This window comes from Gavia stellata, chromosome 2, assembly GCF_030936135.1.
Source record: "Gavia stellata isolate bGavSte3 chromosome 2, bGavSte3.hap2, whole genome shotgun sequence".
In the NCBI taxonomy this organism is placed as follows: Eukaryota; Metazoa; Chordata; class Aves; order Gaviiformes; family Gaviidae; genus Gavia; species Gavia stellata.
The window spans coordinates 22,066,192-22,082,329 of record NC_082595.1 but is presented as its reverse complement, the minus strand read 5'-3'; the positions used below and the strand labels follow the sequence as shown (position 1 = coordinate 22,082,329).

At 37.0% G+C, this 16,138-nt stretch overlaps 1 protein-coding gene across 3 annotated transcripts in view; it reads right to left on the bottom strand.

The window, feature by feature from the left end:
* The window catches only part of STRN (striatin), a 67,737-nt gene that overhangs the window by 4,053 nt on the left and 47,546 nt on the right, over positions 1-16,138 (bottom strand). For 2 of the 3 annotated variants that reach the window (XM_059835887.1, XM_059835888.1), the window contains 7 exons: positions 14,368-14,511; positions 11,543-11,679; positions 7,105-7,280; positions 6,037-6,084; positions 5,245-5,366; positions 4,244-4,411; positions 1,921-2,061 (listed from right to left, as the gene is read on the bottom strand). In XM_059835887.1, coding sequence (XP_059691870.1) covers positions 1,921-2,061; positions 4,244-4,411; positions 5,245-5,366; positions 6,037-6,084; positions 7,105-7,280; positions 11,543-11,679; positions 14,368-14,511 — 936 coding nt within the window. The remainder of the gene's footprint in view (positions 1-1,920; positions 2,062-4,243; positions 4,412-5,244; positions 5,367-6,036; positions 6,085-7,104; positions 7,281-11,542; positions 11,680-14,367; positions 14,512-16,138) is intronic. The other variant, XM_059835889.1, reaches the window with a different exon arrangement.

The following is a 16,138-nucleotide window of genomic DNA, read 5'->3' as shown; positions in this document are numbered from 1 at the left end:
TACAGACAGTACAGGAAAATTAACACCACAGGCAGTATGTTTCCAAGCAAACAGGATCCTGCACCCTCACCCTTACAGAGCAAAGCCCACCTACTATTATTTGATATATATAGATTAAAATTATTATTGAAGGATGCTAGACTATTCATTACGAGACGTATTTTCCTAGCCTTCAAGAATCTTGAAATATCATATACACATACACACACAAAAGTATAGGAGTTTTTTGATTACAAATCTAGGCATTGCTGTTACGCCCAGACTAGTGCAAGAATGGTCTTAAGAGGCATAGATTACCACAAAAACACAAATAGCCACTCCACAGAACATCAAAATACTGTTCTCTTCTTTCATGTGGGAGTTCACTGTTTTTAGTTAAACTGCTGCCAAAGAAGACTCACATCATCTAACCAAAATTCTTACTAAAATAAACAAAATAGAATACTACTATAGGATCATTTGCTATGAAGGTGGTAAAGACTTCAATTTACATCTTTCTATAAAAATCTGAACCTTCAAGTAGTGCCAGCTTCCACAGGACATTTAAAAATTGTGGAAGTGTAAATTAAGGAAAGACACATCCACATTAATAAACACCCCTAAAAGTGCTAAAAGCACATGAGACTGCATCAGAACCAGCTATCGTCACAGTTTTAAAATGCCAAGCAGAGTGAGGCTTATACTGAACAGCAGAGTCCCTGAGTGGTGGTGGTAGGGCATTTCAGGTGACTCATTTTCCTCTTGCCTAGTTCTTATAGAAATAATTATTTATTTATTTATATTTTAAAGATACATAAGCTTTATAGTACTATTATATAACTAAATGTACTAAACAAGGACTGCTGGTTGCCATACCACAGTCTTGTTTTCTTAAAGGAATTACTGAATTACAGTAAGGAGGAGGAGGTGAAAAAATAGAAGAAAAAAAAAGATAACATCCACTGAATAGATAACCGTTTTAGGACTATTTTTTCAGACAGCAACAAAGATGTGGGTTAAAAAAAGAAATCCTGCACAGCAAAGAATAATATAAACAAGGGAGATGGCACTTCCCATTCCCTCTTATAAAGTGACAGTCATTCAACTATTTTAAAACAGACAATCAAAGCCAACAAGAAGGGCTTACTCCCTTTTAAAAATATAATTAGATAGTAGAATTCATTGACATAAAACTTTTAAGGGAAAAAATCATCAACATTTTAAAAAAGACTGAACATTTATATTGTTATCAGGTTACCATTTTGGCCTGAATAAGAAACCTCATCCTTCAGCTCATTCTGGTCTCTTTCCTAATGCTGGGGTAAAACAATTTACTGGTAGTAGGCTCCTCTAAAACTTCCAATATTGCCACGATCCAAGACATTATATGGGACCTTGTGAATACTCTTCCACTGGAGCTTTACTTTTCTCATACCCTGAAAACTTCAACTAAAGCCCAGCTGCAAATGAGCCAAAAGTGTATATCAAACTTAGAAAAGGGATACCTCTGAGGAAAAATAAAAAAGGATCCACACAATCACACACTCTGAAACAACTTTAGATTTTCCTGATATTACCTCTATCTTGCAATTTTGGACTGAAGAGAGAATGGAAATCTTGAAGCTGCAAAGATCACTGGGCTCTGTTAAAGAAATCTGTGTTTTTCCTTGTGCTATTGTTCCTTCAAGAGGAATTCAGATAGTGTGGGCTTGTTTCTTCTACATCCTTTCAAAAATACATGCACTCTTCTGCTACTGAAATACCCGCAGGGTCTGTTGTAGTAGTGATAATTCACTGTTACATCTCAAAACACAGCTTGTAACATAATTCACGTTAGAATTTATCATGACACTGCCTAATTGTTTGGAAACACCGAAAAGACTATCAACAGTATCAATCTTAAACAAGCAATTTTTTCGTTTGGTTTCTTTTGATACATACTAGTATCTACACTGGACTCCAGGGTAAGAATTCGTTGCCGTGTCTCCATGTTAAAAATGCTAGTGTGTCCACTGTTAAACGATGCTACCATGAGGCTTGGGTCACTGCTCACAAGATCTACTGATGAAGGGATTCCCATTTCTAGAAAACAATGTAGAGAACATTTTCATAAGATTTAGTTGGTGTAAAGAAAACCAAAAAACAAACAAAAATCCCAACCAGTAAGCACTTTAGTATCAAAGGGTCATGATTATGAAAGAAAATGTTACGTTTTAAAATCTACATTATACTAATCTAAATAGATTGCCCTGCATGACCACTATTTTAATCCTGTTTTTTCTGATATGCGTATCAATAACATTCTTTACTAAGATGCTGTATCCCAGCTGCAGCTGGACAGAAATTTACTTTGAAATTCAGAAGGTAAGAACTCCCTGCCCCCTTTTCCTTCCTTTAAGTGTAAGAGCAATTCTCAACCAAATCTCCATTGCATCAAGTAAAAGGATATGAAATTGAGGTGGTAGAATCATTTACATGACAGATGATTAACATTATTATTAACCTGGGAAAAAAAATCAGTTTAAAAAAACCCCAAAGCCTTCCAGGTGCAAATTTTATACGCTGACACTGTCGGCATGGTTAGTTACATAAATATATTACAAACTCATATTACAAAGCTTCTTCCATCCTGCCTATTATGGTTTACATCCAATCTCCTTACACTGCAGCTATGTGAACACGCAGGACAGAAGGCCAAATCAGCAGAGCCTGGGTACAGGAAATATCCCTTAGAATTTTTCTCCTTGAATGTCCTATTCACCACCTGCTATGTGAAAGAACAACACTGGTTGCAACAGATGCCAGGAGGAGGAAGAGGTAGACAGCAAGACACTGAATGTTAAGCAACCTAATGTCCATGGATCCAAATAACACAAGAATATTATCACCACTCTCTAAACCTAAGATTCATGGGAGAAACATCTTTCTTGGACACACAATCTCAGGAATGTTGGTCAGGAATGGTGGTACCTATCTATAGATACTAAAAAAAGCCAAAAAGGATTGGTGTGAGAAGAAAACGTATTGTTTCTGAAGTGACCTTTTCTACCACTGCTATGCCTGCTTATCTGCAGCTTCTTGGCAAGCCTACAATGGTTAATCTAAAGGACTTAAATGATGACTGCTAGATATTTTAGAGAGTTTGTTCAAGGTTCTCAATAAGCCACACGAAAACTCAAAGGAGGATCTCTGAAGTTCACAACTTGTTTTCATTCCAGTTCGGAACATAAAAAAACCCAAAGATTAGCTCTGTGAGGCAAGACTACTCCCCCTTCCCCCTTAATTTAATAAATAAAACCAAAAGCAAACAAATAAAAAAAAAACAAACAAAAAAACACTACCAGGAAGTTTTCAAAGTAGACATGTAGGAAAGCTGGCAGCAAATCAGTCATGTTTTTCACAGAACCCTGCAGACCTTTGGAAACATAGTTCTGCCAGAACTAAAATATGTGAAACATTTCTATTTTGCTCAGCCTGTTTTAACTAACAAGTAATGGTAGATCTGACCAGCTCTACACCGTAATTCAGTAAGTCTGCTCAGTTATGCCGAAGTTTATTTTGCCTCAAAGTTGTTCTAAAAACCTGAGGAACTGTCTCAGTTCATGGGTTGCCTTTAGGACTATCAGTTCTAAGAGAGTTTGGCAATATCAACAGGCTCACCCTAGAGCATTTACTCAAACAGCAACTTCAAGAAACAGGCTTTTGATTTGTGCATGACATTGCAGTAACTAAATCCAAAGGACTAAATTTTTTCAGCTAGCGTTGTTTAGGTTGACTAGGATATTGCTATTTAGTTAATGCACAAACTCAGAAAATTCAACTGAAATCTCTGTGTTAGAGACACAAGGAACATCATCTGAGAAGGTATGATGACACTGGCCTGAGACGAAGCACTGGCTACTCCAAACCTATGTTGGGGGAAGAAAGGGCTTTTTATTCTGGACAAACCAAAAGCAAGGGCCTAATGGAAACTCAGCTTGTATCTGAACTTTGGAGTTGATACATTATACTTCACGGTTCTAGTAACATCAACAGATCATCTGCAGCAGTTGGCTTTTAGATGTGTGTGACTGTCCCCCTGCATGTAGATATCTATTCAGCTGGTGTCAAATGAGAAGGGACCCAAAATTTACTCTTCCCAAAAACATTCATAAAGATATAAAATCCAGCAAAACAAACAAGAAGGATTTCTATTCCGTCGCCAAAATTTTGGCATACTGAACAGTGATGCTCATGAACTTTAAGGTAGGGCAATTTTCTATACCTTGATTATCATTAAATATATTGAGAGCTGGAGCAATTTCTGTAGCTTTCCATAGACGTATAGTGCCGTCCGCTGAACAGGACAGCAAACGCTGGTGTGCTCCACTGTAAACCAGACTCCACACTGCATCTGTATGGCCTACAAAAGGACCTCTTAGAACAGAAGGATCTGTGAACAAAACACAACAAACCACATCTCAAAACAAAATTTTAATTAAGTCAATAGTCATATCTTGTCTGTGTTTATGGACTAACTCTAACAAGCTAGTCCATTAAAAAAAAAGAAACCAAGACCCATCAGGTCATATCAATACAGAAGTCTCAAATATTCTTGTATGAAGATGCTTGAATTTCATCAGCATAAGTGGCATTCAGTTATCCAGTTTACAACTAATGGAACAAAACAAAGTTTCAGCAGAAGGGACAGTACTGAAGTCAGCAAAATACACTTTGATTTTAAAATTCACTCTCAAACAGCCATTAATGGCTCATCAGTCCCTTTTTTCCACAAGCCAGCTTTGAGGCCAACTGTATCTGAAGATACAGGAAGTGAAAAATGTTTTAAAACACAGACACAAGGCTGATATCCATTCTTACCGAACTGGGCCTTTTTAGCTGTTTGCAGAAAACATTAATAGCTTTGGTCTCAGACTATACAAACTCTTTATCTCAACTGCACAGAGATTTGTTCAAGAAAAGAATATTAAAATACACATTTGCTGTACTTGCCAGGTATCAAGTTTAGTCCTGTACTTTTTCAACCTAGCGGTTTCTCACAATTGTGATGAGATCAAGGCCTTTTTTAAGAAAATCCAAATGTTATCTTCTCATCAACCAGCACCAATATTAAAACAAAAATTTACTTGAAGTAATTGAAGCCAACATTCAATTTTCTCTATTAAATTTTCAAAGAAGCATTACCTACAAATTATACTATTTTAGCCACAGAACATTAATGTCACTAAACATATCATTTCACTGCTGTGTGTGACAGCAACGTACCATAAGAGTCATAGGGGTCGATGTTCGGGTTGGTTGTATTCCAGCCATGGATGAGGCCATCTGCTCCCCCACTGTAACACTGTTCACCATTACTGCTCATCACCACACAGAGCACTGGTCCACTGGAAGAACACACCCCCCCCACACAAAGAAACATTGACTATTAACATTTACATTATGTGAAAAACAATGTAAACGGAATCTTCAAATTTCCCTATTAGATACAATTCACCTGCTGCATGGACTGCAACAAAAATTCTGCATAGTCAGATCATATGCTACACCACTTCCCACAAAAACCCTCCACAATATTTGGTAATGTAACTACAATCAGGACAATTTAATCATTATGCACATGAAATATGAAAAGTGTCACACTTTTAAACTACAGGCTTTGTTATTTTGCATAAACAGCTTTCTTCCCTTTTTTAAAGATCTAAGGCTCCTTTATGAAACTGATTCAGTAGATTTTAATTCACTGCAAACAGCTTCATTCTACAGATGCACATATCAGACAAAAAGGCAAGAGCTGAAATGAACAGAACACCTAATCAAATTTGAACTGTATAATTTGCAGATTTTTCTTTTTAAAACTGTGGTGTACCTAGCTCCAGACATAAATAATTATGCAGAAAGGAGACAAACATATGCAGATATTTTAAATAACATGGGAACTAAAAGCATCACATGAAATGACTAGTTGACAAGGAGGAAACCACTTTTTAAAAAAATTCTGTCTGCTTAAGAATCATACTTCTCAAAATATGACAATGTTTCTCAGGAAATACTCACTTATGTGCTCTGAAGGTATATATTGGCTCTACATCAAGAGAAGCACTCCTAAAAGAAGTACAAGAAAACGTTAACATGTATATGATTTTACACAATGGTTTACAAAAGTGTGCCAGAATTGCTAAATTCTTAAAATCACCACTGTGTCTTTTGAAGTGTTTCTCCCACAACTTCCTCTCCCATCATGATTTTTCACATGTCTAGGAATTCTTTCTAATTTGATAGGATTTGTTTGGTTGGTTTGGTTTTGGCTTTTTATTAAAAACACCTTCAATGTAGAGAGTCCACAAACTCTCACACACCAATCAAACCAGTAGGTAGGTACATCAATGGTGGGGAAGGAGTGGAGGGCCATCAGTATCACATGGAATATATCATTAAGTGTTCCCAATCCCTACCAGAGGAAAGGCGCTTATGACACCTTGTTTTTATAACAATGCTGTAGCACAGTTACAAACTGCTTCAAAAACTGCTGCTCTGGACTTTACCAATCAGGTGTTTGTTACAGAATGTAGGAAGACCACATGTCTTGCCCAGTCCTTGTAAAAGGTATGATCACTCCCTTACTATATTAGCCTCACTAAGAATTTGCTCTCATTTCTGCAAATCCCCAGCAACACGCAAGAGACAGTGTACAAAGGAACGTAGCAACATCTCTGTCAAAGTCTAAAGCTGTACACATGTACATGCATATATGTGTATACATACATATACATATATATAAAAAAATGCATTTTTATACATTTATATACACATGCAAGCACACTAACAGGCAACATCCAAATATTTTCATGAGTAAATGAATTTGCCATGTTATCTACAAGGAAAATATAAAAAAGTGAATGGTTTTCATTTTCACAAACAAAACACATTCATGAACATGCATGGATTTCTTCTGGCACTCTTTAAAAGTCTCCATCCTTCTCTAAGAGCTTGTTTTCCTACTCTTAAATTCAAGGAAAAATTTGCATTAACTCCAAGGGCCATCCAGTGAAGCGGCATCTACAATTATTTTTTTTTCTTCATAAATGAACATGTTTTTTGAAACAAAGCAAAAAAAAATCTTACTTTTTTGCTGGGGCTGTTTTTTGTAAATTCCACATTTTTAATGTATGGTCCTCTGAAGCTGTTATTAAGACTGGTTCAACCGGATGAAAAGCAAGACCTCTTATTCCATCAAAGTGACTTCTTAATGTGAATTTGGGGTTCCAAGTCTTCCTCAATGCATCCTTATTGTTTGCTATCTAACGAAAAAAAAAATGCCAAACTTGTAATTAATCTGGAAAGCACAAGCAAAGGAAGAAATCAGAAGTTTAGTTTGGCATTTTCAGAAGATGCCAAATTACCTCACCCTTTTTTCATAACAAGCTGCTCTTGAGCAACAGTCCACTTAACACCGATCAGACAATTCAAAATGAGAACGAAGGTAGATGTATTCCACAAAGGCAACAAGAAATGTCACATCCACATTAATACATTCCGTGCGAATCCAAAATACTCCATGTCTGTTAAGTCACACAGTTTAAAAGCTGAAAAGTACCTTTCTCACCAATACTACTGTGAACTCAGTTTGGTATTTAAAAGTTGATCTATACCTACTGGCTCATTAATTAACACTGGGCCTGACTCAACCAAGCTGTGGTCCCTGAATATCCGAAGTACCACTGACATGGCGTCTCTGAAGTAAAGATCTAAGAGAAACAGAGAAGTGTCTAGCAGCACAGAAAGGAACACAATCTAACTTACTCACCTAAGGCAACACAAGCTCTGTAATAATGCAAGACAAGTAAAGCTTGCCAGAAAAAAAAAAAAAAAGGCAAAAAGGACTTGCCTACACACTAAGAATATAACTGGCAAGCAATAAGCTATCATTTATACAGGCACAATTACTTGGTGATAAATGCATTTTTAGCAGACCCAAAAAGAAAGCCCTTAAAAAAATAAGTTACTTCAACATTGCTCCTCTGCACAAACGTTGACGTAAAATGCTGAAGAGGCTTTTATCATTCTGTCAGTCAACACTATCATAGATAAATTTACCTTCCCATAACCACTACTGATGGTAGTTATGGAAAACCAGGAAAACAAACAATTGTAATTCCAATATTGATGATTTCGTTATGTTGAAAGCTACAGATAATCCCAAATAATTTAGTCTCATTAACTGCAAAGAAGAGAGAACTGTTTTGAGCCACCTCAAGAATCTACATTTTATTCTGGAAAGTGGGGGGGAGGGGAAGGTTTAAGAACAAAAGTGCTTTTCCTTAAGTTTTGTTACTTCTGGATTTAGTAATAAAAAAATACGCTTCGATTAAGATGTTCTATAGATTTTAAACAATGAGAAAGGAGTCATAATAAACAGCAGGTTTAGTCTCGTCATATTATGTACTGTCTGCTCAGGGAGACAGCTCAGTTTTTTTGCCAGTTTACTGAGCTGAGTTGGCTCAACGATGGAACAGACAAATGCTGGAGCTGGTGCAAGGATGGGGCAGGACTGCAAAGCTAGCAGCTCTGGCAGATTTTCTGGAGACTGGCCAACAAAGTCTCAGCAAAAAGGGTACAAGACATGCAGAGTATTCACAGATATCTGGAGAGGAATTTGGATGCCTCAACACAGGCATCTAATGCCAATTAGGTGATGGAGGGAACCCTGCCTGCCCTCCAGCTGCCATACCAGCAGTGCAGGTCCTGTGTCACATTTGCAAAAGCTACACAGACACCTCAGACAGCCTAACAGTGCACGCCAGTTCTGGCAGGATAATATTCTCCATTTGCTTCTCATTCAAAGATGTTCTTCCAAAGGTGTCCAAGATGATCAGCTTATAAATTGGGAAGTAGATAGAGGGCAGTCCCAGCCAGCAGACCAGCAGCAGAGGTGGAAACAGATCCTAACCCTGATGCACCGCCTGCCTGGCTGCACCACCATCATTCCTTTTCACTCACCAGTCTCTTGCAAGCTGCAAGAGGCTGGATTACTAACACGACAGCCAGCCTTCTTTTCTCTCCCCCCACTAAAATACAACAGTGAGGTAATCTGAGACTTGAAAAGCAGCTGCCGGGGGAGGAAGTTCAACCTCAAAATTAGCACTTGATCTGGATTTGCCAGTAATCTGTGTCTATACAGACAATTTGAAAACTCCAGAAACAGCAATGACATGCAAGCAGGACTGTGGACACTTCTCTTGTTCAAAGTTGCAGGAAATCGAGCAAGAGCCTACTGCAAAGTCCAAAACCTCCAAGTCAGTAGACAATATTATGTAATGATTTTGTAGTTCAGATACTTTTATGTACAGTACTCAGTCTATTACAATTTTATGAAGTTTCTTAATCTACCCAGATTAGGAAAAAAAAAAATCAGAATCAAAGTAAACATTTGTTAAGACAACAACATGTAAAGGAAGCAAAAAGAAAAGATAAACTTAAGAGAGTATTGGCTAGCAATCTGGAAAATTTCATCTTGTTAGATATTCTAAAAACTTACCCACAAAAGGAAAAACTTCTTTTTTAAGTAATAAATTCATAATCTCCATTACCAAGTGAAAACCATTCTTTAATTTAGAGACAGTCAAAGCAACATGTAAAAAACTTAAACCATTAAACGAGATAGGCTAATGCTGCTATGTTTTAGAAGAAAAGAATCCAGTGAAAGTGCCAGTGGGAAGAAAGGGACTGAAAATAGGAAAGTGTCTGCAACTCTTGAGAGCAAGTACATTTAAAGACTCACATGCAATCTTTCAACTTCATTATCCATATGATTCAAAACTGACACTTTAAAATTCCTAATTGCAGGACTTCATAAAGGCATTTAACAAGTGAACAAACAGAAGTTAATATTCTCAACCACGCAGAAAAGGATAGGGGTGGATAAAGAAACGGTAGATTCCACGAACGAAAGCTGTTAGTTCAGGATATGGAGGCATTGTAGTTTATATGGGCACTTGAACAATGAAGTCAAGCAGTGAAAGCATTAAGCTCTTGTACAGATGGTTTAGGTTTGTCATGTCCTGTGAATTTAGAAATTCAGCATCGAAGTTTTAGGTATAACTGTAAAAGAAATTGATTTTATACACCATCTTACCCCTTTTTAGAGACAAATTCAGGCAAGATTAGAAAAAAAATTAAGAACTGAGCCCAAATTAGGAGATAATGCTAAAAAACTGAATTTTAGCAGAGATGTTCTACATCATTGCAATCCTGATCATTCACAACACTTCACAGGCTCAGAACCTTGCTATGGCAGTAGAGCACATCTATGCAGTGTCACTCTTAAAATGTGTGTAAACTTTTATTAACTATGTAATTTATTGCTTTCCAAGTACATACAGAGGTAGAACTTCAAAGTAAGGACCTGCAGGCTATTTCTGAAGTCTCAGATTTGATTTGTGATAGTAAAATCCCAGATGGTGATTACTTAAGAGTCAGATTTACTGAATGGTATGATTCCTTCCCAACACACAATACTAAAAGATCATCTCAGAAATCCCTCAAATTTGACAGAGCTGGACAATGCAATAGCAAGATTAATCTGAAGTTGAGAGATCACAAAGGAGCAGATGATTAAAGTAAAACCTGAAGTATCTTTTTTCAAGAAATCAGAAATACAAGCAATTTTAAAAAAGATTTTTCGTAAAAAGTGGAAGAAAGAGAAGCCATAGGCTACACACATAGCCACAGAAGTGCTAGCCGCAAAAGCCTCCTCAAAAGTCTCTGATCCAGCTTCCTACTTGAAATGAGACTATTGCCCACACCAGATAAAATAAGCCACAGCTCTCCCCCAGCCACATCTTGAACATCTCCCAGAAGAGGGATTCCACAGTTTCTCTGGGTAACTTGCTTCAGTACCACCTTCTACGTAACACTTTTTCCCCCTGATGCCCAACCTGAACCTCCCAAGCCATAATTTGCTACTGTTCCCTCTTGATTAACACCTGACACTATGGAGAAGCTTGGCTCTGTCATCCTTGTAAGCATCCTTCCAATGCCTGTAGGCTGCTATTCAAGCACGCCTTAGCCTCCCTAACAGCTGAACAAGACTAGTTCCCTCAACATCTCCTCACCACTCACATGCTACTGGACTCTCTCCAATTTCTCCACAACCCTCTTGAAGTGAAGGAGCCCAAAACTGCATACATGTATAGCCTCACCAGACCTATGTACAGGGGACATTAACTTCCCTTAATCTGCTGACCATGCTAGTCCTAATTTTGCTCAGCATCACTGGGGTTACAAGTATCCAGTTGTATCACTATCACTAATTGCATTTACTTTCAACCTTCAACTATGTGAATGACATCGCAGGCAAATGAGAGGAGGAGAGGGTCTTGCAGAGACCTTCAAGGCTGCTGTGTATGGGAAGAACAAATACGTCAAGTAAAAATTTGTGACATCATTTGGCAGCATAATTTTAACAGGAAAATGTTTTCTGCTGAGTCTACACACATGTAACTCGCATCTGCCTTCAGCAAGTAGACAGTAGGACCTTGAGTTACCATTAATAACCACTTACATCGTAAGTCAGTGAATCTGCCTCATTGGCTACTGTAAGGCCTGCCAGTTCTCCAAGACCCAGCTCACTTTCAAGGGCTTCATCTGTTCCCATAATGAAAGATTTCCCTGAAGAAGGAGGGAATGTTAAAGCTTCCACTGCAAGGAAAAAAAAAAAAAAAAAATAGCCTGAAACATGGCTTTATACAACATTGATTAATAAAAGCATATTTTCCATTTCCAAGATACTAAACATCTCTCAAGTAACTGAGGGCAAAAAGATATAAAAGGATGCATAAAAAATTAGCCATTCTAAAGATAATCACCATACTTAACAATAAACAGTATCCTCTGAACATAATACTTACACTTGAGGTGTGCATGACTCAAGACAGTAAGTGTAATTAGCCACAGAAGGGAAGAGTACGCTACCATTCACCCATATATAATGCAGAAGTAACACAGAAAAGCTCAGGCCCTTCCCCAACTCCACTATAAAATATGCAAATAGGCTCTGGAGAAGTAGCAAAAACAAGAATAGCTGGTGGGATCAGCTGGACTATTCCTTCCTAACACTGTATCCACACACATCCAAAAGCATGTCTACAATGAAGCGGTTTACATGCACTCCAATCTAGCAATACAACTGGAAGCTGAGAATTCATCACTACTTGTAAAATCAGTTTAACTACCAAACAGGCTAGTCAACACTGAATTCCAGGTTTTTACTAGCTGTATCCAAACTTACTAGTTTACAGCTGCTATAGCATGTCTATAGGAGCTCTAGTCACTGTAACATCAACACATCCGTAGGCAGATTCACTAGAAATGGGAGGATCAAAGGCTAAGAGGAATACAGTTCATCCACTTATGCCACATAAGGCTCTGCGTGAAGTGATATGACTGGAAAGAAGCTGTGCCTTTACCAAATACCCTGTACAATAGCTCTCCAAGCTTATACATCACAAAAGGGGGACTGAATAGATGAAAACGTGTTATCTTCTGGACACAAGAGACTTCATTCAATTTTATACACCTTTTCTCTCAAATTACAAGAGTTTTTCAGTAAATTACATTTTTTTCCCCTTTTAGCTCCATTGTAAATACAAGCCTTGGCAAATACTGTTGCTACCAGGGAGAGAAAAAAGGAAATGTCATCTCCTTCTCAACATCTTATTTAGTCTAACAGCACCAACATTAAGTTAAAACCAAGCAAACTATGGTTACAACAAAAAGCCTGATCTGTTCAGGCTGCTTCCCTCTTGTCCCAAAAGCATCAGGTTCAGATGCTATTCAATTCCCCTCTAGTCCTCCCAGCATGAAGTAAGCTAACCTTTCTGTGGTCTTTCTGTTCCACACTCATACCTCTATTGAGTGCCTTCTATGCTTTCTATTACTTTTTACAACCAAATAAAAGCCCCTTCAAGCTCTGCCATTTGATTAGGTGTCTTAGTTATTACCTTTTAATCACAAACATCTCTTACATTCTTCACCCTGAAGTCTAAACTACTGTTCTCTTTTTCTCTCTTTTGAACTTATGATTTAATACTCCACTCAACACGCAATACATACAGGACATCAAATTTGAAAAGTTACGAGAACGAAAAAATTGTATGCCAAAAATATCATAGCATCTCAGATTTATAAAGGAATACACAGCTAATAGTTGTAATACTGAATTCAGACTGATAACAATCAGCTGTCCTCTTCTGTTTTTGTGAGAGTACCTCTGAGTCTCTGAATTAGAAAAAATATTCTTGAAAGGACATGCAAATAGAGCTCTGCTAATATGGCTCTCAGTATATGTGAGAAAAGTTGGAAAGGAAACATTCAACAAAAAATTCCTCCACTTCTCAAAGCGTTGCTAAGTTACCCCCTTCTTTCATAAAGAACATCACTGAGCATGTACGAAATAGAACTACTGAGATCTTTGGTAACTATGCCACACACTGAGGCTTTTTATGCATCTTAATTATAACTTGGCCAACCTACTTTTTCACACTCACTGAAAGACTGTTAAGTGAAACCTGTGTTTTGCTCATTTTTCAAAAGACATCTTTACCATTTAAATAAAGAGCACACGGTATGATCTTCTGCAAATTAATATAGCCTCATACAATTATTTTATTATGCTGCATATTATAGTAATGCAAATGTTGAATCAAATAGACAGTTTAGCAACTTTCAGATATAATACTAATGAAGGTAACCACATGCCTTATTGCAAAGATGCGTGGCTTTCCCTACTTGGACTGGCCACTATAAGAATTTTTTTTTTAATTTTTGGAACACATTATGGAACTAATACACTGGCAAGCTGTAAGTTGTTCTGTATGATTCACCACACAATCACCACATGTATTTAAAAGCTTACCTAGCCATTTGCATTTACCTGCAGAGCCTCTATCTTTGCACTTAAAAAAAGAACACATACACAAATATGTGTGTGTGTATATTTACATACATTTAAAATTATGTTCATGGGGAGAAAAACAGATGCTATTATGGCCTGACAGTTTATGTTCCACACTTGACTGCCAGGCCTGAGCACAAAAAAACCCAAGTGACTTAAGATCCTCCTATTATAAAGCCACCAAGTGACAAATGAGTTTTTTCCATCGTGTTCAAAGGTATTCAGCCAAGACTTTATCTAGGTAGGCGTTTTGACCTTACTAATAGTGACCGTAGCGGAAGAATGGGAATGCCATTTATCACACTTAAGACAGAACTCATAATGCAGAATCAGTATTTGTAAAGTGCTTGGAAAGTCTTAGAGGATAATCTTTAAGCAGAAGTAACTATAAACATCTACCTTTACAAAGGCGTATGCACATTTTTAATACTTACCTTCATCCGTCCTGTTTATCTCATGTTCAATGAGCCTTGAGCTACTGGGCCTAGAAGAAGGTGCAACAGATGGCTGTAATGAAGGGAGATCATCAACATCTCTCAAGTTTGCAAGCATATCTTGCAGCTTTGACCTGTTGGGCCCTAACCAGAAAAAACAAAAAATTCAATGGTTTATGCATAGTTCATGACGGCACTACTTATATCAGATATGCTACAGCAGTACATGCAACAATGGATCCTACCTTGCATTATAACGTGACCACAGAAAAACTAATGAGCACCTACTTTCAGCAGTAACTAATCATCCAGCATGAAATGAATTTCTTGAAAAGAAAGTGATAGAAGCAACTGAGAATTGTGAACGCACAATTTTCCCCACATTTATAAACTCATACTGCTACTTGCATGGGATGCTGAAGAATGCCTCCAACTGAGTCACACTGATTATTAGAATATTTGCATTTCCAAAACAATAGCTGACATTTGTGAATATTTTAAAATTTGTGCATCAGGTACTTTGTGCAGCATATTCTTATGACAACACGATTATTTTAAATTTATTCGTGCAGTAGTGTAGTACTATGAACTATATAATCCAAAAAGTTATATTAAAATATAAATGCAGCTGGATTCACTGGCCTACTTCCTGAAGCTACATATGGTGAACACCCATGCCCTTCTTGACACTTACCTGTGCTTTGCTCCATCATTTTCCCACATCCCTGTTTTGACTGTTTTATATAGGATTGAGGCTGAAACATATCTTCGGTAGTTTTTCCTGTTGTAAGTTTAATTAAGAATGGGAAAATGTCTTACCCATAGTCCATTATGTTTTTTCCTAGACCAGTAAATAATACAGCTATTTTTAAGCAGCTTTAACACAGAAGTGTACTCTAATATATGTATTCTCTCATAAAACCTATCAATCAAAAATCCTATGATTCTATTCTATTATTACTTCATAGGAGTGTTTACTACAGCCTTGCAAAATCGTAAGTTTACTAATGCAGTTGCAAACTCTACTTTGTCCACCCTAACCATAATGACAGATAATAAACTAAATTGTATTTAACTTGTCTGTCACAAAAATATTACTTGACTCAGGAAAACAGTAAGCAGGATTTTGCAAGATTGTTTTACTAAAATATCTGATTTTTAAAAACACTATTTTACTTAGTAGCAGTTCAGTGTCTAAGCATGATTTATGATGAGATTAAAGTCATAGAAACAAACTTTGTACAAGTTAACGTCAAGATATTTAGTCCCTTCTTTTTCCCCAGACTTCCTTCCTCACATTCTTCTTCACTACGTGCAATATCATGAATAGCTGAAAACACGCTGTGATTCTTCCTGATTTCTCTGCATTGATGCCCTTCCAATGATGGTTTGTCCACGGAAAGATGCTTAATTTCTGTACTACAGTAAACCATTTGGTCTCCCGAGATCAAACCAATCAAATCAATCCAAAAGGTGCTGTAAATGTACTAAGCAGTAGTTATCTTCATGAAGGAGCACTGGATGTCCAAGTGCTGCCTTACATCAGGAATTTTTCTCATAAATATATAAAACACGTTCCAATAATATCTATGTCTATATTAACAATTAAATATTAAGTTTTATTATCAAAAATAAAAAGCACTCAACAGCTGTTAAAGAATATAATTTTAACAGTTTGATTAAATAATTTCTGCTAAGTTAACCCTATGACTATTTACCCTGAACTACATAGCACGTCTGTATATTTTAAAAGTAACAGACAAGTTACAAA